This window comes from Bos javanicus, chromosome 7, assembly GCF_032452875.1.
Source record: "Bos javanicus breed banteng chromosome 7, ARS-OSU_banteng_1.0, whole genome shotgun sequence".
Classification (NCBI taxonomy): domain Eukaryota; kingdom Metazoa; phylum Chordata; class Mammalia; order Artiodactyla; family Bovidae; genus Bos; species Bos javanicus.
In genome coordinates, this window is record NC_083874.1 from 41154954 (window position 1) to 41181140 (window position 26187).

At 36.7% G+C, this 26187-nt stretch overlaps 1 protein-coding gene and 1 long non-coding RNA gene across 2 annotated transcripts; both read left to right on the forward strand.

The window, feature by feature from the left end:
• The first annotated feature begins 11848 nt into the window (after positions 1 to 11848).
• On the forward strand, positions 11849 to 12808 carry LOC133252020 (olfactory receptor 2T8-like). Its single transcript, XM_061424776.1, has one exon. The coding sequence runs from the start codon at positions 11870 to 11872 to the stop codon at positions 12806 to 12808; it is 939 nt and encodes a 312-aa protein (XP_061280760.1). The 5' UTR covers positions 11849 to 11869.
• Positions 12809 to 20773: 7965 nt separating this feature from the next.
• LOC133252021 (uncharacterized) lies at positions 20774 to 21289 on the forward strand. The gene is made up of 2 exons (XR_009737791.1): positions 20774 to 20839; positions 20873 to 21289. It is a non-coding gene; the product is annotated as an uncharacterized LOC133252021 (long non-coding RNA).
• The last annotated feature ends 4898 nt before the right edge of the window (positions 21290 to 26187 follow it).

Here is a 26187-nt window from a genome sequence, read left to right on the forward strand (position 1 = left end):
GTAACAATGTGCGTGTGTGTGTGTATGTGCGTTCAGTTCTGTCCAATTCTGCAACCCCTTGGATTGTAGCTCACCAGGAGGCTCTTCTGTCCATGGAATATTTCCAGGCAAAAATAATGGAGCTTTCCTACTTCAGGGGATTTTCCCGACCCAAGATACAAGGAGATCTCTTGTATCTCCTGCACTGACAGGTGGATTCTTTACCACAAATGCCACCTGGGAAGACCAATACATAACAATATATCTATGTAATCTATGCTTATTTATAATTTCATAAATAAATGTCTTTTCCCACATATAAATAACAGATTTATATATAGACATAATATGTAAAATATTAACAAACATAAATTACCTCATAAAACTGCAAACTCCAAATTATAAAAATTAGTATAAAACTATACTAATTATAAATCAGATTTAATACATATAATTTTCATACACTTTAGTTGCTGTTGATGGCTAGTATTGCTTAGCATCACAACATATATTTCACGTTCTAAGTGAGATCTAGTGAGACTTAAAAGAAAAATATGACAGAACTCCTTTTACATGTATGAATAATGATATATAAGTACTAATGATAAATTGCATATTCCAAAAATGTCTGCAAAATGTGCCAATCTATAAACTCCACTAGGTCACTACCATTAGTCTATTAAGAACTGAAATCTATGTCCCTGTTCTTTAAATCTGGGAAGACCTTTTTGATTCCTTTTACCTTAATGGATGGCAGAAGTGACTGTATGTTCAATCCGTGATTAGGTCACATAGATACTTTCTTGTCCTTGTCTATAAATATTTGCAGGCAGACATTAAACTCTGTTGAAATTTTAAGGTTATGACTTGTAGATAATTTTCAGCAAAAATATCACTTCTAATGAATGTTTAGGGCATTGCAGCTTCATAGGAATCCCAGAAGAGAGAGAAGAATATATTTTATGAAGGTATATAGCTATGGAATTTGTCTCATGGAGTGAATCCAAATAAGATTTACAGAAAGCCCATGGTGTTTGTTAGTATTATTTTTCTGGTAGAAGTATCTACCTTGGATGTAGAAGTATACATGATAAGATGGCCACGCAGTCAGAAGCAGAGCTTTCTTTTTGTAGAGCAACAGTGACTCGGAAGATGTGTGAAAAGTATCTCTGAGAGAAGCATTTATCAAAAAAATGTCAATAAGCATCCAGAAAATTTTCAGAATTGTTATGAACCAGTGGTTATCTGCCTTCTCTCTTCTTATTTTGAATGGAAGTGTATGAACTGTACTCCTATTTATACATTTATGTAAATCCCATGCTGTGAAAATGTCTGTAGCCCATGGAGAGAAACTGAGGCTCCCAGTACATATACCCAGATAAGCTTTCCTTTGACAGCCAGGGCATATTTTTAAGCCCTTGAGAAAGTGGATCCTCCAACACCCATTTCTGCCAATGCTCCTTGAAACACAGATAAGCTGCCTCTGCTGAAATTGGCCCAAATTGTAGATTGTTTTGAAATATATTATTGTTTTTTAAAGCTTCTATTTTCAATACTGAAATGATAACTGTAATGGGCTGTCTTTCTGGTTCAGTGGCAAAAAATTTCCCTGCCAGTACAGGAGACATGTGTTAGAACCCTGTGTCAGGAAGATTTCCTGAAGAAGGAAATGTCAACCCACTCCAGTAATAGGTAATTCCCATGGCCATAACAGCCTAGCAGCTACCGTTTATGGGGTCACAAAAAGTTGAACACAACTTAACAACTAAAACAACAACAGCAACAAAATAACCATAATAGTATTCCAGTTCAGTTCAGTTGCTCAGTCGTGGCCCACTCTTTGCAACCCAATGAACCACAGCATGCTAGGCCTCCCTGTCCATCTTCAGCTTCCGGAGTCTACCCAAACCCATGTTCATCGAGTTGGTGATGCCATCCAACCATCTCATCCTCTGTTGTCCCCTTCTCCTCCAGCTGTCAATCTTTCCCAGCATCAGGGTCTTTTCAAATGAGTCAGCTCTTCGCATCAGGTGGCCAAAGTATTTGAGCTTCAGCTTTAACATCACTCCTTCCAATGGACACCCAGGACTGATCTTTAGGATGGACTGGTTGGATCTCCTTGTAGTCCAAGGAACTCTAAAGAGTCTTCTCCAACACCACAGTTCAAAAACATCAATTCTTCAGCACTAAGCTTTCTTTATAGTCCAACTCTCACATCAATACATGACCACTGGAAAAACCATAGCCTTGACTAGACAGACCTTTGTTGACAAAGTAATGTCTCTGCTTTTTAATATGCTGTCTAGGTTGGTCATAACTTTCCATCCAAGGAGTAAGCATCTTTTAATTTCATGCACTCCAATTAATGCATGCTTTTTTTTTTTTTTTTGGCATCCATGACAAATATAATGTCATCATTTTAAAATTACTTCACAAAATCTGGAACCATTGTTTTGATAGATAATTTTTATTATACTGTTTGAGAATATTTCATATTAATAGGAATATTTCACTACTTCAGCCTTCATATATGATCCACAGATGTTTTACAAACAAAACATTTCAAAATGTAATTTAGGCAAAAACATTCAGAATTTGATATGAAATGATCAGGAATTACCCTCTGAGGTCAGTCACCTAGGAACACACGCTCTTGTGTATTAAACCCTCTTAAGTGCAGCTATTCAAGTTTACAAATATAGCATTTCTGTAGTTTAAAAACAGTTAAAATTTATTTTAAATTGAAATACATGAAAATTAAATGATATAGACTTCATTATTTGAGTGTGTGGCAGAATAACTACATGACAAATCCAAAGAGTTAGATGGATCTATAGATAGATTTGGAAATAGATATGGAAATCTATATATTATGCTTATACATTTGCACATTTATCTATATATAAGTCTGTATAGTGAGACATCTATATAAGAATACCTATAACTATAGCTATCAGAATTGAAAATTGAGGTCAAAGCAGGAATCTGAAAAATCAAATGCCAGGATGTCTTCTCTTTACCAAGAATATCAATCATGTAAAATCAACAAATATTATTTGTTTTCATGACCTCGTGTTTCATGGGAAAAAATGAGAGACTACAAGTCAAACCAAAGGTAAAGATCAGAGAGAAGGAATGTGAATAAAGCAGGGATATAAAAAGTACACTGTCAGCATTAGGTTTGACTAGAGATAAACCTCTACTTTTCACCTGTAAGACCCTGATCTCTGGAAAAAAAAAAACAAAAAACTGTTTGACTCAACTGAGTTGAAAAAAAAAAAAAATGAAAACTGTTTGACTCCACTGAGTTGAGTGGTTAAGTACTCAGATGGAATCTGTGTGTGTGTGTGAATGTGTTAAGTCACTTCAGTTGTGTCCGACTTTGTGAGACCCTAGGGATTGTAGCCTGCCAGGATCCTCTGTCCATGGAATTCTCCAGGCAAGAATACTGGAGTAGGTTGCCATGCCCTCCTCCAGGGCATCTTCCCTATCCAGGGATCAAATCCCATCTCTTAAGGCTATCTGCACTAGCAGATAGGTTCTTTACCATTAGTGCCACCTGGGGAGTCCAGGTGGAATCTGTAGGTCATTTTAAAAAAATTAGACTTCCCTGAAGAGTGCAGCCTGGTGGATCAACAGTGAGCCAGCGACATGTAATTAAAGAAGGCTTTTTGGACACCCAGCCCAGAGAGGTTTCAGACAATTCCATCAAGCTTTCTAATCACCACCTCTAAAGAAAGTACACCAAAAGAGAACAGATCCACTAGACCTAGCAATCCCATAGTACTGGAAAGATATAGCTTTAAAGTTATAGCTTTAAACCAGTAAGTTTTGTGGTGGCTTCTTATACAGCATTATGTATGTATGATAATTTGAATTAAACTATATTTTTTTTATTTTTTATATGTCAGTTCTTTTGGAAAATGTAAATATACTTAATGTTACAAGTGAAAAGGAAAGAAGCTATACTGAAGAAAAATTAGGGTTTAAAGCAGACATATCTAAACTTGAAAAACTGTAGCATGTTAGAAAATTAAAGATTGAGACTAGGTTTATTAGGCAGATATTAACCCAACAGTAAAGAGATTTAGCCTTAGTAAAATAAATTTGATGGAAAACCATTACTATGTCTAAAAATACAAGCAAAATATAAAACAGATATTATTGTTAATCAGCATGCAAGTCTTCATTTGCTTGTTTTCAGATAATTTCACTATTTTTATTCTGCAAAGATCTATAGCTGAAGATAAATTTTTTTACGATTATGTGCCATCTGGTTTTCTACAGAAAATCTTAGTAAAAGCTCCAGTGAAAACTTGGAAGTTCTATAGGACATAATCAAAAATACTTTCCTCTTTCATTAGCTGTCTCTCTGTTTTCTTTAGTATCCTTGGTAGTAGTTGAGACTTGCCATGTTTCCAAGTTCCTTGAGAGAGCTATTCTTTCTGTATATAGTTTTAAATCATACAGTCTAACCTGACTCTTTACTCAGATTCTTCAAGTGGGCCCTATTCTTCAGTTTCAGGATGCCACTCATTCAGGTGCACCTTGATTTACAGGAATGATGGAAACTTACCACGCTTGCATGTTGCTAGGTTGATTCAGTTTTCCCCCACTTGGCTCCTTGCAATTCTTACCTTCTATTAAGTTAATTATCTGAATTACTCTGCTCTGTTTGAAAAGAGAGAGTGGTTTCCATTTTTATAACAGTATAGTCACAGGAACCTTTGGCTTTATAGATTAGGAAACCAGGCACAGACAACTTAAGGTGTTAAAATAGACAATATGCTCAAGCATTTTCTTCTCATGGCAATAAAAGAAGCAAGAGAAAAGGGGAAAAATGATATCTATAAAGATCTTGGTGTAGAATTGATAGATAGAGATGTTCAAACACAAGGCATTAGGGCAAACAAAATATAGCTTAGCCAAAACAATATACATACATACATATACATAATGCATATACATATACGACAGTGAAGTTCACTCTTCACATGGAAATCGGCAGAATGCAGGGAATATTTATAAGGCAATAATAAATCACACACAAACTTCAAACATGTATCTAAAGACTGTTGGCTGAGAAAACCAATTTGTCACAATAAGATTATTTTCTACAAATATCAAGTCGGAGAAGGCGATCTGGATTTTGAAAAATGAAGAATATTTAAGGGGAATGTTCCAGTGACAACAAAAATGAGAAAACTACAAAAATGACTTTATTTATTAATTTTCTTCATCCATATTAGAGTTAAAAATTATATGGCTGCCCAGTAAAAATTGAGAATGTCTGAGAACATAGTACTATATTCCTCTCACTGTTTTTTCCCTTTGGGGAATGTTTACTGCTATATTCAGGACCTTGATTCACAAAATATGTTGGGTATTTGGATGATGTGTATTTCACAGGTCATCAGATATAAGAACATTGCTGGATCTGTGGGTAACTGCTCAACACCCATGATTGAATGAGATTTTCACTTGTTTCCTTTGGAAAGTTAAAAAAACTGGTTTTGTGAAGAAATTAATGGAACAAGACATTTGTTAACATGAAAGGAGAAATGATTGATTAGTGATGTTTATTAGTAATCTTGTCTCCTACACTTATGGGATACAGGTCATATTGTACTTTGTCAATGTCCCATGAATTGCCAAGTGTGTCTCTTTAACCCTAGGAGAGGAGAGGGAAACAGAAGAGTAGAATTTATTTCCCTTACTTCCTATCTGCTCAGGTGTAACTTCTTGACTCTGCACTGTAGCCAGGTATCAGCACCTATTAGATGCCCTTTTCAAAGCAGTCTGTCATGTGAAGTCTGGAAAGTATTTCATTTCTACATACCTCCTGGAGAAGAGTTGAGCAGAACATCTTTTTCTTACTAAAATGAGTGTCTGTTATAAACTTTCTGATTTCTCTAAATTATGTTCACGTATTTATAAATAATCTTAATTTTGACCCCAAGATTCACTGTCATTTTAGTTTTGTGATGAAATTCTGAGTGGTATGTCCATTTTTCCCTCTGATATAAGCATACATGATCTTTATATTCATGCCCCTGAGAACCAACAGAATGTTTGATGTATATTGCTCAATGTCTATTTCCCCCATCTGACAGTGGCAGCACTGTCAACAACTGTGCTTCTAGAGCATTGTTCTGACAAATCCGTGATCAACGTGAAACAATATTCAAAACAGAAAGTATAAATTTTATTGAAAATGTTTGTTACTCTCTTGCCAAAAGTCTTACTTGAAACCTGTCCAGGTTGCAGTACTGTTACTTAGCTAGGAGTCTGAGGTTTAACAAAGGAAATAATATAGCTTTGCTAAGGAAATAATATGAAAGTGAAAGCTGTTCAGTCATGTCCAACTCTTTGCAACTCTATGGACTGTAGTGTGCCAGGCTTCTCTGTCCATGGAATTCTCCAGGCAAGAATTCTGGAGTGGATTGCCATGTCCTCCTCCAGGGGATCTTCCCAACCCAGGGATGGAACCCAGGTCTGAGTCACCAGGAGAGCCCAAGAATACTTGAGTGGATAGCCTATTCTTTCTCCAGGGGATCCTCCAGACCCAGAAATCGAACCGGGATCTCCTGCATTGAATGCAAATTCTTTACCAGGTGAGCTACCAGGGAAGCACAAAGAAATAATATAGCTTGAACTTAAAGGTAAGGTTTCACTCAGGAGGTCAATTATGTTCTAAATCAGTGTAAGATTGAACACTTTGATAAGATTCAACATCCAAAGGTAGAGGTAGAATGAAAATCTAGGTAGTGCTCCCTTCCTAGAACAAGCAAAATAACAATTATTACTGCTCACCTGGATTAAGCAATTTGCAATATCATATATATATATATATATATATATTTTTTTTTAACAGAGGAAGCTTCTCCCACTAACTATTCCATGAGAAAGATACACACACACACACACACACACATATGTATATTTTCATTTGTGGAAGGTGATCCTTATATTTACTCTTAGACAACACAAAGTTACAGGGGTGGTAAAAATGAAGCTAAAACATACTTTCCCTAGACTTTTAAAATGAAAAGTAAACAAATAATAAGATTATAAAAATTCCATATATATGCATTAGTATACTGTATTGGTGTTTTTCTTTCTGGCTTACTTCACTCTGTATAATAGGCTCCAGTTTCATCCACCTCATTAGAACTGATTCAAATGTATTCTTTTTAATGGCTGAGTAATACTCCATTGTGTATATGTACCACAGCTTTCTTATTCATTCATCTGCTGATGGACATCTAGGTTGCTTCCATGTCCTGGCTATTATAAACAGTGCTGCGATGAACATTGGGGTACACGTGTCTCTTTCAATTCTGGTTTCCTCGGTGTATATGCCCAGCAGTGGGATTGCTGGGTCGTATGGCAAAGATGGTAACGACAACCCTGTATGCGAGACAACAAAAGAGATACAGATGTATAGAACAGTCTTTTGGACTCTGTGGGAGAGGGAGGGGGAGGTGATTTGGGAAAATGGCATTAAAACATGTATAATATCTTATAAGAAATGAATCACCAGTCCAAGTTCGACGCAGGATACAGGAAGCTTGGGGCTGGTGCACTGGGATGACCCAGAGGGATGGTATGGGGAGGGAAGTGGGAGGGGGGTTCAGGATGGGGAACACGTGTACACCCATGGCGGATGCATGTTGATGTATGGCAAAACCAATACAATATTGTAAAGTAAAAAAAATAATAATAGTAATAAAAAATTTTTAAAAAGATTATAAAAATTATCCCAGGTAGAATCAAATTGCAAATTGCTTGACACAAGAATGGCATTGAAACATGTAAAATATCACATATGAAATGAAGTGCCAGTCCAGGTTCGATGCATGATACTGGATGCTTGGGGCTGGTGCACTGGGATGACCCAGAGGGATGGTATGGGGAGGGAGGAGGGGGAGGGTTCAGGATGGGGAACACATGTATACCTGTGGCAGATTCATTTTGATATTTGGCAAAACTAATACAATTATGTAAAGTTTAAAAATAAAATAAAATTTAAAAAAAATGTAATCTGCTATAATTGTTCTTGCTATTATAATGCATTTATTACATAGACACAAGCATACAAATACAAAATTATATATAGTTATGTTATATAGATACAAACTAAATGAAACTTAAAATATAGCATTATTTTATCAAATTAAGTTCAAAAAGGTAAGTAGCTGAATTCTATCATAGGCTTTATCAATTTAATTACTGAGTTTGACCAAATCTTGTCTTTCAATAACACTCTTTAAATTTTCCTCCTTATTAAAGTTTAAGCAAGTAACACTAGAATCAGATTAGTCCATTCAATCTATTTTTAAATAGACATTTCTTTCTAGGTTTATTTGAATTTTAGCTTTCTTTGTGTAAATAATTCTTTCTTGTTTTAATGAATCATAGCATTATGAAAGCATGTAAGAAAGTATATTGAAGTTCTAGGGACTTCTAAAATCCTTGAAAATTAAATATCTTTGTTATCTAAAGAGTCATACTTTTGCAGCTCTGACATATTAATAGGATAGTAAATTTAGAAGCCCATCTTGGGCTTCCCGGATGGTGCTAGTGGTGAAGAACCCGCCTGCCAATGCAGGAGCAGTTAGAGAGGAGGGTTTGATCCCTGGGTCAGGAAGATCCCTTTCAGAAGGGAATGACAACCCACTCCAGTATTCTTGCCTGGAGAATCCCATGGACAGAGGAGCCTAGAGGGCTACAGTGCATAGGGTCGCAAAGAGTCAGACACGACTGATGCAACTTAGCACACAAATTTAGAATAAGATGGCAATAGGCCACACCCATTAATAGGTCACTGCAGACACTGTGATGAGCACGTTTGATGTTTCAAGACTAGAAAAGCCTTCCTCCACTCAAAGAGGAACAATAAGAGGATGCCACTCAGAGGGGATGCAGATGCAGACTTTTGGAGTTTGTCATTTTTATCTTGTGTAAGTGATACTAATCTCTAAATATTTCTTAGGTTTGCTTATTAAATTTGAACTCCAGAAAGTCCACAGTTAATTCACTTTCTCTATATAGTTTTACAAATGAAATCCATTTGATTATGTACCCTACAACCTGAAGAACTCAAACATATGCTAGCTGGCATAGTCATTAGGTTAAAGTACTTGTAATAACCTTAAATTTCATCAAATAAATGATTCGGCTGTTATCATTTTAGTTTTTACAGAATAGATTTATTAATTCTCTGTTTACTTGGGGGAAATTTATAATTTCAATGTTGAGTGAAGAAAACAAGGATTAGAAAAATATAGGAATACAAATTATAGACAGTTTTAAATATTCTATGATAGCTCTATGAGAAAACAAGAGAGGCTCTATTTGTGCCTTCTGGTAGCACTGCAAAAGAGATGAGTTAGTGATTTAAAGTAAAAATATCACAACTTTACAACACTATAAATGAAAGACTATATAGTCAGAATGAAAGACAGAACATCTTTAGCATTCTGAAACCATACTGCCAAAGAAAAAATATTTATTTTTACAGTATCACATATTCCTATTCCTACCCTAGTTTAGAGGTAAGCTTTTATTGTCTACATAATGTCATTGTAAATATTTTATTTGCAAGATGAATTATTCCTCATTTAAACATTTCACTACACTTTGTATCCATAGCCAATTTTAGAAAGTATCCCTCAAAATTCTCTTTTCATAGGTTTACAAACATTTTAAATAGTGGCAAATAGATTCACTATTTGAAATGCAATTCACTATTTGAAATTATCACATATTTGTAATATGAAAAGATAGAAATTTTAATGAACCAAATAATAAAACACTATCACATTTTAGGAAATATAATTCCCTATTCACTTTCACTTTTCACTTTCCTGCGTTGGAGAAGGAAATGGCAACCCGCTCCAGAGTTCTTGCCTGGAGAATCCCAGGGACGGTGGAGCCTGATGGGCTGCCGTCTATGGGGTCACACAGAGTCTGACACGACTGAAGTGACTTAGCAGCAGCACCACTCATTTAATTGACACATATAGTAGACCTTTCCATTAGATAGTGTAAACACAATTATCATGCTGACTAATCATTTATATTTGTGATGACTGTTGTTTGTATATACTTATCTCACCTAAAATTAAAATGTACAGTCATACCACTTGTGTCCATTGAAAAATTGAAAAATTAGTGATATCATAATAGATAAAATTCTTAATATAAGTGGAAACATCATAATAAGAAACTGTATGATATAAGCAAAATTTTTGGTTAAAATTAATATTTTATGCTTAAATATGTTATCTATACAAAATTAAAAATAATTACTATGAATTAAAAAAAATCCCATTAAATCAATAATTAAATGCAAACCTGGAGTAAAAGCAACACAAATGTCCATAAACGAAATGAATTAATAAGTAGAATGCAGTATGTGCGTATAAAGAAGTATTGTCTGTCCTTAAAATGGAAGGAAATTCTGACTCATTACAGCATGGACAAACTTCGAGGCATTATAATAAGTAAACTAATCAAAAACAACATGAAAGTAAGTGCTGCATGATTTCATTTATCTCATGTTCCTAGAGTAGTCACTTTTATAGAGATAGAAAGTAGAACAGCGATTTTCAAGGGCTGAGGAGAAGGGGTAATGGAGTATTATTGTTTAATTGGTAATAGTTTCAGTTGGAGATGATGAAGAGTCTGGAGATTAATATTCACAATGAAGTCACAACAGTATGAAAATACTTAATTCCACGGTATTGACAGTACACTTAAATTAATTTAAGAAACTTGCCAAACATCATATAGTTACTGAGTTACCTATTGATTTTTAAACAGGGTTAAACTTCTGAAGGTTGAACATGGTCAACCTTCCAACAAAATAGTAATGAAAATAATGGAAAATAAGAAGGATTCGAGTCAAAGAAATACATTAGGAGGGTTTGAGGTATTTCAGAAGAATGACACTGAGGGCTATAGTTGGAAATGCACATAGCTATTAGTGGTTCAGACTGATTATTAGACATAAAGATAGTGTGCAGATCATGAAGTTTTGGAAAATATGAAATGCATTTGACAATGGGAATTTCCATGATATATTACTTTAAAACAACCAGCTAAACCTTCCAGTAGAATCTGGTAAGTGATGATGGTAAGATGATGATCAAGCAATGGAATTAAGAATTGAGTGAGCCTTTTGCAATGCCTTTCTTCTTCTTGATTGACTAGTATGAGATGAATGTAAAAGGTGTGGGTAAAGAGAATGACCGTGGAAGAAGAGGACTCTTTCTGTCAGGTCACTTCACTGAATCACAACATATCATCGAAACTGAATTAGCCTCCTTACTTCTGCAATTATGGTTGTATTTATTTAACTAGCTACAACAGCTTTGGCTCCAGGATATCAGAGATGAAAATGCTTTTGAGGACTTAGATCCTCATGAAACTGAAGGATAAATTAATTCATCTCTGTATTTGAGTGAAGAAATAAGAAGATTTTTTTTCTTTATCCAATAAAAGTTGTGTTTCTGTGAATTTGCAGGGAAAAAGTCTCCCTACACAAAACATACTTTCCAGTTATGAAGGTTTAAACAGATTTATGGGATTACATTGTGGGGGGATACTACTAAGAAGGTCATTATTGTTTTCAATTTATAGCTTGGCAAAGTTAAAGTAAGTGCACTAACAATTTCAAATTAAGTTGTTTCCATCTACAGACTCAGTTCTTCTACTTCCTGTGCGTAAGAGTACGCCATCTTATTTTGAAAGTAAAAATAACTTCCAAGATTAATTGATATCAAGAAAATTATTGGATTTAGTGTGTTGCAATAAAGTTTGGTACGCTGTGCATATGTAACCATCATGTATTTCTCCATTTGCAGTATCACTTTTGTTTGAAATCATGGAAAACTGGAATATCACTGCAGATTTCATTCTCCTAGGTCTCTTTAACCACACTGGAGCCCACCGGTTTCTCTTTGTGTTGGTTCTGATAGTTGCTTTCACCTCCCTCGTGGGCAATGCCCTCATGCTTCTCCTGATTCTCCTGGACCCCCGACTCCACAGGCCCATGTACTTCCTCCTGAGCCAACTCTCCCTCATGGACCTGATGCTGATTTCCACCACTGTGCCCAAAATGGGCGTTGACTATTTGACCGGCAGGAAGTTCATCTCCCCTGCTGGCTGTGGGTTCCAGATCTTTTTCTTCCTCACTTTAGGAGGGGGTGAGTGCTTCCTCTTAGCAGTCATGTCCTATGACCGCTATGTTGCTATTTGCCATCCACTGAGATACCCAGTCCTCATGAGTTGGAAAGTATGCCTCAGTATGATTTTGGGGTCTTGGTTCCTTGGTGCAGTTGATGGACTCATGCAGGCTGTTGCTACCCTGAACTTCTCATTTTGCAGCACACATGAGATCGATCACTTCTTTTGTGAGGCCCCCACTCTTGTGCGTTTGGCTTGTGCTGACACTTCTGTCTTTGAGTATGTCATGTACATCTGCTGTGTGTTAATGCTCCTGATCCCCATGTCCCTCATCTTGATTTCCTATAGTCTCATCCTTGCTGCCGTTCTCCAGATGCATTCTAATGAAGCCCGCAGGAAGGCTTTTGCCACCTGCTCCTCACATATCTCTGTGGTGGGACTCTTTTTTGGAGCTGCCATTTTTACCTACATGAGACCCAAATCTTACAGGTCAGCTAAACATGATAAGTTTGTGTCAGCATTTTATACTATCTTCACCCCTGTGCTAAACCCCCTCATCTATAGTGTGAGGAACAGTGAGGTCAAGGGAGCTCTGAGAAAGTGTATGGATCAGTGCACTGCCTTAAGTCTTGATTAACATTAGATTTATTTGCCCTAAAGTTCAAGATTGTACAATGTGTTTAGACAGTATATACTCATTATATCTTCATGTGTTATTTCTGTTTTACTTTATAATTCATATGGAACTCCATACTTTGGGATCATTTGCTAAGTTAATCGTCAATAAATTAGACTATTGATTATTAAAAACCTGTTAATCACAAATCCTTATTAAAATGCTTCTACACCTCACTGCACAATAAATATTTGTTCAAGGAATGAACAAAGTTTTCAAACAATGTTGAAATTTGTTGCTTAAAAAAAAAAATGATATAACTTAGGAACACTAGAATACTCATTGACATAGGCCTCACTTAAGCCAGTTTCCATAGTACATGCACTTATAACTTGCATCCAGTATCAAGAGACAAACCCTTTGGGTTTTCCTGGTGGCTCAGATGGTAAAGAATCTGCTTGCAATGTGGATATCCAGTTTCATATATACAGTGAAAGTGAAAATGAAGTCGCTCAGTCGTGTCCGACTCTTTGCGACCCCATGGACTGTAGCCTACCAGGCTCCTCCCTCCATGGGATTCTCCAGGCAAGAGCACTGGAGTGGGTTGCCATTTCCTTCTCCAGGGGATCTTCCTGACCCAGGGATCGAACCCCAGGTCTCCCACATTCCAGGCAGACACTTTAACCTCTGAGCCACCAGGGAAGACCACGAGACAAAACTGTTATTAAACCAAAAATGTCCCTCATGTCCTTTTTCAGTGAAATCACTCAACCTGGCAACAAATACTCTCCTGATTTGTATCTCTGTTATTTTAACATGTACTTGAATCTTATATCAACGAAACTGTACAATGTGTATTTTTCTTGTCTTTTATATCTTTATTTCAAATTAAAAGTTTTTAAAGATTCCTACACAAATTTACACTATCAGCAGTTTGTTTCTTTCATTGCTAAGTAGTACTTTGTTATTGGTGTGAATCACCATTTATTTATGTATTATTTTCTTGATAGATATCAGGGCTATTTTCAGTCTGGAGCTGTTATGATTAAGCTCCTATTAATCTCTCTCTCTCTTTATTTTTTTTTGGCTGTGATCGTATGTTTTTACTTTTTTAGTAAAAGTATGAATAAATTTTTAATTATCTGTTTTCAGTGTGGATATTGGATTTTAAACTCCTGCTAGCAGAATACATCAGTAGCAGTTGCTCCAAGTTGTTGATATTACTGTTTCTTTTTATTTTGTCTGTCTTATTTAATGTACTCATTTGGTCTAATTAGTATTTTCCTAATGTGTGATGATCCACACAGTCAAAGGCTTTGGCATAGTCAATAAAACAGAAATAGATGTTTTTCTGGAGCTCTTCTGCTTTTTCAGTGATCCACAATAAACTGTGGAGAATTCTGAAAGAGATGGGAATACCAGACCACCTGACTGCCTCTTTAGAAACCTATATGCAGGTCAGGAAGCAACAGTTAGAACTAGACATGGAACAACAGACTGGTTCCAAATAGGAAAAAGAGTACGTCAAGGCTGTATATTGTCACCCTGCTTATTTAACTTCTATGCAGAGTACATCATGAGAAACGATGGGCTGCAAGAAGCACAAGCTGGAATCAAGATTGCTGGGAGAAATATCAATAACCTCAGATATGCAGATGACATCACCCTTATGGCAGAAAGTGAAGAGGAACTCAAAAGCCTCTGGATGAAAGTGAAAGAGGAGAGTGAAAAAGTTGGCTTAAAGCTCAACATTCAGAAAATGAAGATTATGGCATCTGGTCCCATCACTTCATGGGAAATAGATGGGGAAACAGTGGAAACAGTGTCAGACTTAATTTTGGGGGGCTCCAATATCACTGCAGATGGTGACTGCAGCCATGAAATTAAAAGACACTTACTCTTTGAAAGAAAACTTATGACCAACCTAGATGGCATATTGAAAAGCAGAGACATTACTTTGCCAACAAAGGTCCATCTAGCCAAGGCTATGGTTTTTCCAGTAGTCATGTATGGATGTGAGAGTTGGACTGTGAAGAAAGCTGAGCACCGAAGAATTGATGCTTTTGAACTGTGGTGTTGGAGAAGACTCTTGAGAGTCCCTTGGACTGCAAGGAGATCCAGCCAGTCCATTCTGAAGGAGATCAGCCCTGGGATTTCTTTGGAAGGAATGATGCTAAAGCTGAAACTCCAGTACTTTGGCCACCTCATGTGAAGAGTTGACTCATTGGAAAAGACTCTGATGCTGGGAGGGATTGGGGGCAAGAGGAGAAGGGGACGACAGAGGATGAGATGGCTAGATGGCATCACCGACTCGATGGACATGAGTTTGGGTGAACTCCGGGAGTTGGTGATGGACAGGGAGGCCTGGCGTGCTGTGATTCATGGGATTGCAAAGAGTCGGACACGACTGAGCGACTGAACTGAATGAACTGAGCTGAACGTGTAATGATGCTGCAGACTTTTGAATTAGCTTATTTCGTATTTGTGTATCTTTCTTTTTGAAATATTCATCCATAAAAATCATTCATCTTTTTTCTTTGAAAAAAAGAAAAAAAATGTCCTTCTAAATCAAACAGGAATTGGTGGTTTACTGATAGATAACACATGATGTTTACAGGAATATTTGGAATTTTTAAATAACTTACCTGTTACTTATTATACAAGTATACACTTTCTGATATCACTATTTCCATTTAATTCATGAAGATTTTCTATTTTCATTGAACTGGGTATGTATATAATGAATCTATTCCGCCTCCATTGGGCTTGAAGCTGTAACTTTGTTTCTTTTAATTATACAGTGTAATAAAATATTTCAATTACATTAATAGAATCATGTCATTGGAAATCTGAAATTTTTTTTCCTATTATTATGTACTCTTCACCCAAGGAAGGCAGATAAAAAATAGGTTACACACTTTAAAGTTTGGGTTTTCAAGGCATTATGGAGGAAAAAGTTAATCATTAGTCAATCTTCAAAGAAATGGAAAATTTTACACAAGACAGCTTGAGGACTATAATCTCAGAGACAGCCCCTCAGAGAGCTCTGAGAACTGTTCCTATGAGGTCAGGGGGAGGCTAGTATATATGTGATTCTGCTGAAAGGATACAAGCCATCAAGCACACATTTTGGAGATGTTTACTGCCATTTGCAAGGGATATCTTAGATAGCAGCTTTAGTGCTTTTCTAAATATGGGAAGATGCAAGAAACTGAGTTCATAAAATTTTCTCCTGGAAAAAAGTCCGTCTTAGGGTCACTTCTAGGAGTTTTCCATGAGCACAAAATTCCATATCCTGATCTTCACCTAGAACTCCTTTGAGAGTATAAAGCATGTTAGCAACTGCAGTGTTTAATGACTTGATTCTTGTGTAACTGGATGGTGAAAATCTTTATTTTATAATCCCCTTCCTTTATGTGTCAATATTGATCAAGTTTTGAGAGGCATTTTATGAGTGGTTTGTCTCGCAGTGCTAGGAATGCTCATTTCCAGATTAGTCAAGGATTTTGTTGATAGGACACTCAATGTGCTATTACTGGACTAGGTCCTTTTAGTAATAGTAAGTGCAATTGCTCAGTCATTTCCGACTCTTTTCGACCCCATGAACTGTAGCCTCCTAGGCTCCTACCTCCGTGGGATTCTCCAGGCAAGAGTACTGGAGTGGGTTGCCATTTTCCTTCTCCAGGGGATCTTCCTCGAACCCGGGTCTCCCACATTCCAGGCAGACACTTTAACATCTGAGCCACAGAAATAAAGTATCGGACCCAAAAACCAGTATGTTATGACCCAGAGAATGATTAACTCTTGCTTCTCATACCTAGGGTTGCACTATTACAGTCACTGATCTTATACAACTATACATGTGATCTATTGTTTCAAGGTGCCTAGTCATCATTATTTTTATCAGTCTCAGTCACACATTTGGTAATACAATAAATAATCTTGCAAAAGAAACAGAATACAAATAATACAGCTAGTAATCTTAGTAAAGTCATAAGTAAGCTAACATCTTTCCTTAGATCTAACCCATATCTCCCCAGGCCATCTGTTCCAATCTGTCAGTACCAACCACTATCTTTAAGTGAAATAATATCTTGGCATTGTTTATAAAGTTTACCAAAGATATCTACATGTACAAGGTAAATGGTGAGTCATCACGATCCTTTACAAGATTGAGAAGGGAACATTAATTGCTAAGGAGTTATGAGGTTGGTATCAGAAAAAACAAAAATCCTTATATTTTAGTGGGTTTTTCTGACCTTGAGGATGTCTGATTAATACATAATGCAGATGTACAATACACACTGTAGGGATGGAAGGAGATCTAATGGGCAAAGAAAATGTTCATGTTCAATTTTTTGTCTTCCCTTAAAGTAGGAAACTTATTTTATCAGTATATTCCTATTTCTCCTGCTGAGTACACACCCACAATTAGTTATAGCTAAGAAATTTGGAAAAATTAGAGGCCATTGGATTTTCAAAGAAAATAGTTACAATTGTATATTTGTTTGAACATCTGTGTATTTACAAATATGTGCACATAACTCTGGCTTACCAGGGGTACTAGTGGTAAAGAAACCACCTGCCAATGCAGGAGACATAAGAGATGCTGATTCAATCCCAGTGTCAGGAAGATCACCTGGAAGAGGGCATGGCAACCTGCTTGGGTATTCTTGTCTGAAGAGTCCCCATGAACAGAGGAGCCTGCTGGGATACAGTCTATAGGGTCACAAAGAGTCAGACATTATTGAAGGAACCTAGCATGCATGCACACATAACTCTCCAAAGATAAAGAAATTAAATATTAATATAAAGTTAACTGTAAGACAATACTTTTAAATAACTTGTTTAGAATCTAATTCAGAGAAGGCAATGGCACCCCACTCCAGTACTCTTGCCTGGAGAATCCCGTGGATGGAGGAGCCTGGAAGGCTGCAGTCCATGGGGTCACTGAGAGTCAGACACGACTGAGCAACTTCACTTTCACTTTTCACTTTCATGCATTGGAGAAGGGAATAGCAACTCACTCCAGTGTTCTTGCCTGGAGAATCCCAGGGATAGGGGAGCTTGGTGGGCTGCTGTCTATGGGGTCACCCAGGGTCGGACAGGACTGAAGTGACTTAGCAGCAGAATCTAATTTAGTAATTTAAATGTTTTATTTTGCCATTTTTGCTTGATCTGAATCCCAACTTTTACAACTTTTTCTTTTGTTGTATAGTATTTTTGTTCAAATTGTTTCCTTTATTTCACATGAATTAAACAGAAGTATGATCTAAAGAAGACAATATTAAGAAGCATGGGACAGAACCAGCTGTTCAGGTTCCTGGAGTAATTTGGAAGTGACACCTAGAGATTTAGAAGAAATACTAATTGCTGCATTTAGCTTCAAACTGAATACCATGTTTAAAAGTCTTTAATAAAATTCAACCATTATTCAAATATTTTAAACTATGCTTGTTCTCCTAAACAGGGCCATAGTTTGATCAAAGGATAATTTCATTAAGTATCTTATTTCTATAGTCCACTTAAGGTACATTAAGTAGATTAGTCACAGCTTCACTGTGATAGAGTTAATAATTTAACATCAGAATGTCACACTGAATGAAGTAAGTCAGACAGAGAAGGAGAAATATAGTATGACATCCCTTATATGTGGAATCTAAAGAGAAATGATATGAATGAACTTAATTATAAAATAGAAAGAGATTCATAGACTTAAAAATGAACTCATGATTGTCAGGGAAGGAGGGGGCACAGGGATAGGGAGTTTGGGATGGACATGTAAATACTGCTCTATTTCAAATGGATTTTCAACAAAGACCTACTGTATAGCACATGGGACTCTGCTCAATGTTATATGGAAGCCCAGATGGCATGGGAGTCTGGAGGAGAATGGATCCACATATGTATATATATGGCTGAGTCCCTTCACTGTTCACTTGAAATTACCACAATATTATTAGTGGGCTGTGTGTGTGCTTAGTCACTCAGTCATGTTCAACTCTTTGCAATCCCCTGGGCTGTAGTCTTCTCCGTCTATGGAATTTTAACAGCAAAAATACTGGAGTGGGTTGCCATTCCCTACTCCAGGGGATCTTCCCAACCCAGGGACTGAACCCACATCTCTTGCATCTCCTGCATCAGTAGGCAATTGCTTTACCACTGCATCACCTACCCCAATAGAAAATAAAAAGTGTACATGAAAACTAGCAATAATAACAATAAACATACAAGGTACTTAATTCATGAATAACCTTGTGACTGAATTTTGCTTAACATTTCACTTTGTTTCTTATATTCTTATCATAATTATGAGAAATGTTCAATGTTACCTCTATTTTTAAAAAATGGAGACATATTTATTGGGGAAAATTTATGCCCCACCTTTACACAGATCTGAACTCAAATGCATATATATATATATATATATATATATATATATATATGCTCAAGAAGAATCAGCTTTAAAAAATAAGACTGAAAACACACCTCCTGCCCCCCATAATATGAACACCACATATGTGAAATAGCCATCTTTGCCCTTCATTTAAAACAAGATATTGTCAAATGGAGTCTGTGCTGCTAAAGTTTGTGGTAAAGTAGTTAAAGTTTGTGGGGATATACTACTTTAGAATATGAGTTCTAGGACAAAAATTTTAGGACTTGAAACTGGATAATCTGTATGACCTTCAGAATGTTGCTTAACATCTGTAGAATCCATGCAGATTTTTGTTGATTAAATAATAGTTAACTGTAAAATGCTAATAAATATAAGATACTCAAAATGCTATCTGACATTTATAAATGCTCAGTTAGAGTTGGCAGCCAAAATAATTATATGTAAAATAAGTACATTAGCTAAACGCTTTTGCTGTGTTCAGTTACATATTCAGTTTATTTGGTTATCATTTAACTGACTCATGAAGATTAAAATAAGCAGAGTCACTTCGGTGAAGTGAGTCCATCTTTTTAATGTCCCCCCTTGTAGTAGGCAGTCTGTAGAATAATCAAGTTCATCTACTGATGCCAAAACACCCAGGAGACTCAATGCAACAGCAAGTGAATTCCACCAAGTTGCCGCCCTAGAGCTTCTACCTAGTGTTAAGGAACAGGTCATACACAGAAACCTTAACAGCCAGAGTAGTTGCAAACCTTTAAGAGTAGAAATAAAATATACAAAGAAAAGAGGGAATAATGGGAAAGGATTCAGATAAGGCAGTTTCCCCCTCCTTTATCAAACATTTATACCACTTTGTACAATTAACACTGAAATAGACTATTCCTTTAACCCTTTCACATAAACTCTTCCACAGCACCCAGAGGAAAACCTGCTATATTTCAGTGTCCATACCTTTCTCCACACAAAGTATTTCCTCATGCTTTTTTTTTTTTTTTAACTTCTTTCTTTGACTGTTCCATGTGGACATTTTCCCATGTCACTTTATCAAAGGGTGGTGGTTTTCTTTCCCAGAAGCCACACACAGTAAGACTTCAAGAGGCGGGTACCCTCTCAGTTTCTTATTCCTCCTCTCAAGACATTTATTCCCCATGTCCCTGTAAACCCTCAGCTATGTCAAAGAAAGTGCCTGGATTGAGGCATCACCCATGTCTTTCAAACACTCTGTAAGAAGTAAGAAATAATATTGAAGCAGACACCTGAATGGTATAAGCAACGGCCTATTGAGGAGAGTGTTGCTTGTAGCCTATGAGGCACCAGTTGGGCTAGTGAGTTAGATGTGAAAAAACTCAACAAAAGGTCCTTTTCCAGGTAGTGAGAAATGAGTAAAATGAAATGGGGTGCGATATGGGCCTTGGGAAGACTTCAGAGCCCAGGTTAAGAAGGAGTGGATAGGTCATGTTCAATGTGCAGAGAGTATAATTTAGCATAAATGGAGAAGCTCTAGAACAGATATGACATCCTGACATAGTTGTATAGTTCTGAGCAAGAAAGAGAAGGAGAGAAGACAGTTTGAAAAATATGAAGGAAGATCCCCAGCAGCAAGAACACCTGCGAGCACATCTACGACTTCCCTGCTCTCTCCGAGGAGCTGAGTGCGTTGGGGGGTGTGGACTCAGAGGGACCAGTCAACGAGATGATCCGTCACCCGTATGAGACACAGTCCGACAGCTTCTACTTCGTGGATGACCAGCTGGTGATGCACAACAAAGCTGACTATTCCTACAGCGGGACGCCCTGACTCCCCAAGCCACCCCCTACCTCGGGAGGGTCCTGGGCCCACAGCCATGACCACCCCAACACTCACCTCTCAACCCCGGGTCTTCTGTTGGAGGAGTGTTGCCGAAGCCCTGAGCCAGTGTTGGGAGGGAGGGAGCCTGAGGTCCCCCAGTCCAAGCCTGTGCAGCCCATGGGGCCTGGCATGTGGGGTGGGGTTGTAGTGGGGCTGTCCACCTGCACATTCCAGGAAGACCTCCAGTTGGAGGAGTAGCCAAGACTTCCGGACAACCTAGTTGGCCCTAGCCTCTTGGGCCCAAGTTGCAGAATAGAGATCCCCTATCCAGGCTTTTCCCCTGCCCACCACCGACAGGCCATTTAGAGTTGTAAATTCACAGATGAAGTTCCATGCGGGGTCTGGCAGTCAAGCTTCCCAAGGGAGTCTGGGCCCTGACCCTAGCCCCGGTCTCTACCATCAGGGGCTGAGATCCTGCCTGAGGTGTGGGAAGGACCTGCCCAGATTATAGCCTGTGGTAGGGGCTGGACCAACTGTATATAGTTTTCAATAAACTCTCAAAAAAAAAAAGAAAAATATCAAGGAAGTCTGTGCACATGAAGGACCAAACATAAAATCTTAGTGGAAGACCAAAAAGCCCCTAGCTATGATGGAGAAGACTGTTTATGTGGAAGAGAGAAGAGGGCATAGGCGAAGATTAAAAAAAAAAACAAACAAACAAGAAACACACTATTAAATAAGTGCAAATACTTCAGTTTCATAAAATGGGAACTAAAGGTAAGGAGATCTTATTTTATGTTTGTTTATTTATTTATTTAATTTAATGTACCCAGCAGAAATTTGCATTCTTAAATCTGTGTTCTAGGAAAACTAACGAACTAGGGCAAAAAGTGCATTTATGTGGGGAGTAGTGGGAGGCACAAGACTACTCAAATTATCATTACAATATTGTAACACTTTCAGATTCTATCCCATAAAGCAAAGTATTAGGCATTTTGGATAAAACATACTAGAATTATACTAGATCTGTTACCTATAAAAATTGATGATCTAGTAGGAATGCTAAAGCTAGAAAATGATTACCACAGAACAATCTACTCCTTTTTTCCTTCTAAAATCAGTTTTTGAACATTTTAGTGAGTTATTTCATGCTAATATACTTAGTTGTCAAGATCAATAGGATATTTTATGGTATCTGAATTTTCTGTTCCTGAATTCCTGAGCTTTGTTTCCTGTATAACTCTTCCAGGAAGAATGCACAACCAAGTATCATCACATACAGATTCAAACTAGTAGGATGAAGGAACAAGAAAGGTATGTGCCTCTGCACACAGTCCCAACACACTTCTGTTGTCTAGATTTATTTAACTGAACACACTCCACTGGCTTCAAGTAGATTTGAGAAGCATGTGATATTATTCGAGTGTTGCAGAGCTCATACAGGTCTACTTAATTTAAAGAGTAGAATGGATGCCTTAGAGCCTCCATGGACACATATAGCACACAACCATGAGAAGGAATAACCCATGAGAAGCATTTGCATAGAATCAGTAGGAGATGGCGATTTGCAAATGGAAGAGGGAAGACAGAAAGAGAAGTTAGAATGATTTTCTGATTTCTGTATGGAGCAGTTATATGCAATGGGATCATTCATTGTTTAAGGGAACTTGGGCAGTTCAGCATTGTACGTGATGAATTTGATATCAATATGAGATGCTAATCACAAGATTCTCTTAAATTGGAGAGGCAGCAAGAAGAGGCAGAAGTAAGATCATCCTACAATAATTCCTTGGGGCATGATGTAGTACCCTGAAAAGTCTGCAGGGCAAGAAATGTGTAATGGCAATATCATTGGCTATTTCAAATGAAATTATGAACAGATCTCTTGATTGATTTCAGAATAAGAAGCAACAAAGAACATTATTTTCCTCTGTCACACAGATCTATACATGTGTATAAGTATGAGGAAGCCAATCTAAATATCATCCAACATGCAGAGTTGGTTTCTCTCCCAGAAAGTCTCTAATTTTAACAGATAGTGAGCAAAATTGAATTTCTGGTTCACTTCTTTGAAATTTACTTCCAATTACCTGATTATATTCTCTAAGGTCCTGTTTATTTCTCTATCTCTCCCTATCTCTCTAGTATATAATGGCTTAAATGTATATTTTAAATATAACAAATAACAATATATTAATGATAGAAATTCTAAGACACTAATCACAGAAGCAAAAATAATAATAAGAAGAAAGAATAACCTTTAGTTTGAGTTTTTACAATGTGCCAGTTTTTGTTTTGGAGAAGGCAATGGCACCCCACTCCAGTACTCTTGCCTGGAAAATCCCATGGATGGAGGAGCCTGGTAGGCTGCAGTCCATGGGGTCACTAAGAGTTGGACACGACTGAGTGACTTCACTTTCACTTTTCACTTTCCTGCATTGGAGAAGGAAATGGCAACCCACTTCAGTGTTCTTGCCTGGAGAATCCCAGGGATGGGGGAGCCTGGTTGCTGCTGTCTATGGGGTCGCACAGAGTCGGACATGACTGAAGTGGCTTAACAGCAGCAGCAGTCTTTGTTTGGTGTGTATGTGCATGTATGTATAGACTACATGTATGTATGTATTATTATGTAATAATGCATGTGTGTATTATTTAGTGTATTGTCTAATGTGTTTCACTTAATCTTCAAAAGATTAATGTGAAAAATGTACCACTATTATCCTGACTTTATAGAAATTCACTTTAACTCAAATTCATTATTAATTGGGGCTTCCCTGGTGGCTCAGAGGTTATAAGCGTCTGCCTCCAATGAGGGAGACCCGGGTTCGATCCCTTTGTCGGGAAGATCCCTTGGAGAAGGAAATGGTAACCCACTCTAGTACTCTTGCCTAGAGAATCCCATGGACGGAGGAGCCTGGGAGGCTACAGTTCATGGGGTCTCAAAGAGTCGGACACGACTGAGCAACTTCACTTTCCCTTTCATATCATGAAGAGACATAAAAAATATGTTTACATTGTAATTTCTTGTTTGTCTCTTCAAAGCATTAGAAAAATTTAGGTTATATTTCTATTTTTTATATTTATGACTAATATCTTTATCTGAGTCAAAAGCACACCTGCCTTCAGGCTAGGTAATATCTATCATACAATTTTCTACCCATATTCCATATTAACTTCTTAAAAATGAAAACTTTTATTTCATTCATTTTTAGGGCAATTCAATTTAGGACTCCTATTTCTTCAATGAAAATCTATTTAGTTTATTGAATTATTTATAACAACCAGTTATTTCAAGTCAGTTGCACACCAACTAAGTCTGATATTTGAAGTTTTCTGAGAGAATTTATCATTATTTTATCAAGCAAGTCACTGATATTATAAGTTATAGAAAATTTAAAAAGTAAAAATGCTAGTGTCATATTGCATAAAATATAAATCTTCATATTTAGCATTTCCCAGGATTTCCAAATTAAACACTTTTCAAAATAAGTATTTTTTAGAAAGAAATGATTTGGTGTTTTTGCATTTGTTTACATTACAATGATAACTTTCATGTAATTACAAGATGTTAGAACATACAAATATTTCTTTAATATATAAATGTGCAGTCTTACCAAGATTAATGAATAATTGACCTCTAGTTAAATGGAAATGTAAAACAATATTGTGTGTGCTTAATTTTATAATGATAAATCTAGTAAAGAATGACAAATAATTTGATTTTATATATAATGTATTTTGAAAATCCTGATAAGTGCAAAATGATAATGATTAGAGTGTAGTACATTTCACTGAGTAAAGAATACGAAGGTCTTTTTATTTCCTTTGAGGAAGGATTGAGATACGGCTGTGTTTTTAGCTAAAAGAAAACCTAAAAGTGATAGCATTTTCTATGATTCATCTCCAAGATTCTTCTAGAAAATACAGGGATATAAACTGCATTGCACATCTCTTTTCTGAAATTTAGCATTATTAAACAAGGAAATGTTGCTGCTAGATGGAAAGAGACTTTATGTTGGGTAAGAGTTGCACAAATGTGGAAGGGTCTAAGACATGTAATGCATATGTCTCCACTTTGAACATAAAGCAAGGAAACTCACCACTAGAACAATCCTCTTTTGATTCAAGAATAAAATTTCATTCAAGATCCTAGCTGTCATACAATATATTTTTTCATCAATCTAGCATCTTGGGAGTATGTTTCTAGATCCTTGATTGATTGGTTATGCAATAAGTTATAAAAGAGAGCTGTCAAAACTTTAGGTGCTTCATGGATATTGGCAGGATGGTAGAAGTAGGATGATAAAGGAGTCAGTGAATGCATTATGGAGTTTCTAGTACCTGAAGACAAAATAATAAATGATCTTGTGGAGACAACACACACTCTCTAAAAATGTAAATATAATTGATACATCATTGGAAACCTTTGATAACAGGGACAAGACAAACATAAATCAATAATTTTTTTATTTAATTTAATTTTATTTTTTAACTTTACAATATTGTATTGGTTTTGCCATATATCAAAATGAATCCGCCACAGGTATACATGTGTTCCCCATCCTGAACCCTCCTCCCCCTCCCTCCCCATACCATTCTTCTGGATCGTCCCAGTGCACCAGCCCCAAGCATCCTGGACTGGTGATTCGTTTCATATATGTTATTAAACTTATCATGGTACAGGGACTCAGTGTGAGTAGACTAGACATTACCCATACTCAATACTAAGATGATGTATTAAGTTTTGAATCAGGATGACTATAGGAAAAAGCAAAATCAGGAGGACAAAATTATTACAGGCATGAGAAAACGCCAACAACTTTGTACACAGACATATTGAATTTCAGTTGTCAGTAACCACTGATATTCAAGACTTATGATCAACCAGTTCTTGGCAGGCACCACTGCCTGAAATCTGAATCTACATCTATATGGAGTTTTTACTGAGTTAGTAAGTCAAACCAGTAAAAACAGTCAGGAGCAAGTTTACATGCATATATCCTGCAAACCTCATTCATATGCTGATCATTTAAAACTCGTAAAAGTAAAATCGTAGTAAATTTATTTTAAAATTTCAAGGAATTCAATGTAAAATCAGAATTTTTTATTTCATAATGAAAAAAAAAGTAGTCTATGGCTGATTCATGTTGATATTTGGCAGAAAACAACAAAATTCTGTAAAGCGATAAACATCGTATTACAAAAAATATC

Coding starts and splice junctions, on each gene's coding strand:
- LOC133252020 (XM_061424776.1), top strand. CDS start 11,870: ATGGAAAACTGGAATATCACTGCAGATTTCATTCTCCTAGGTCTCTTT.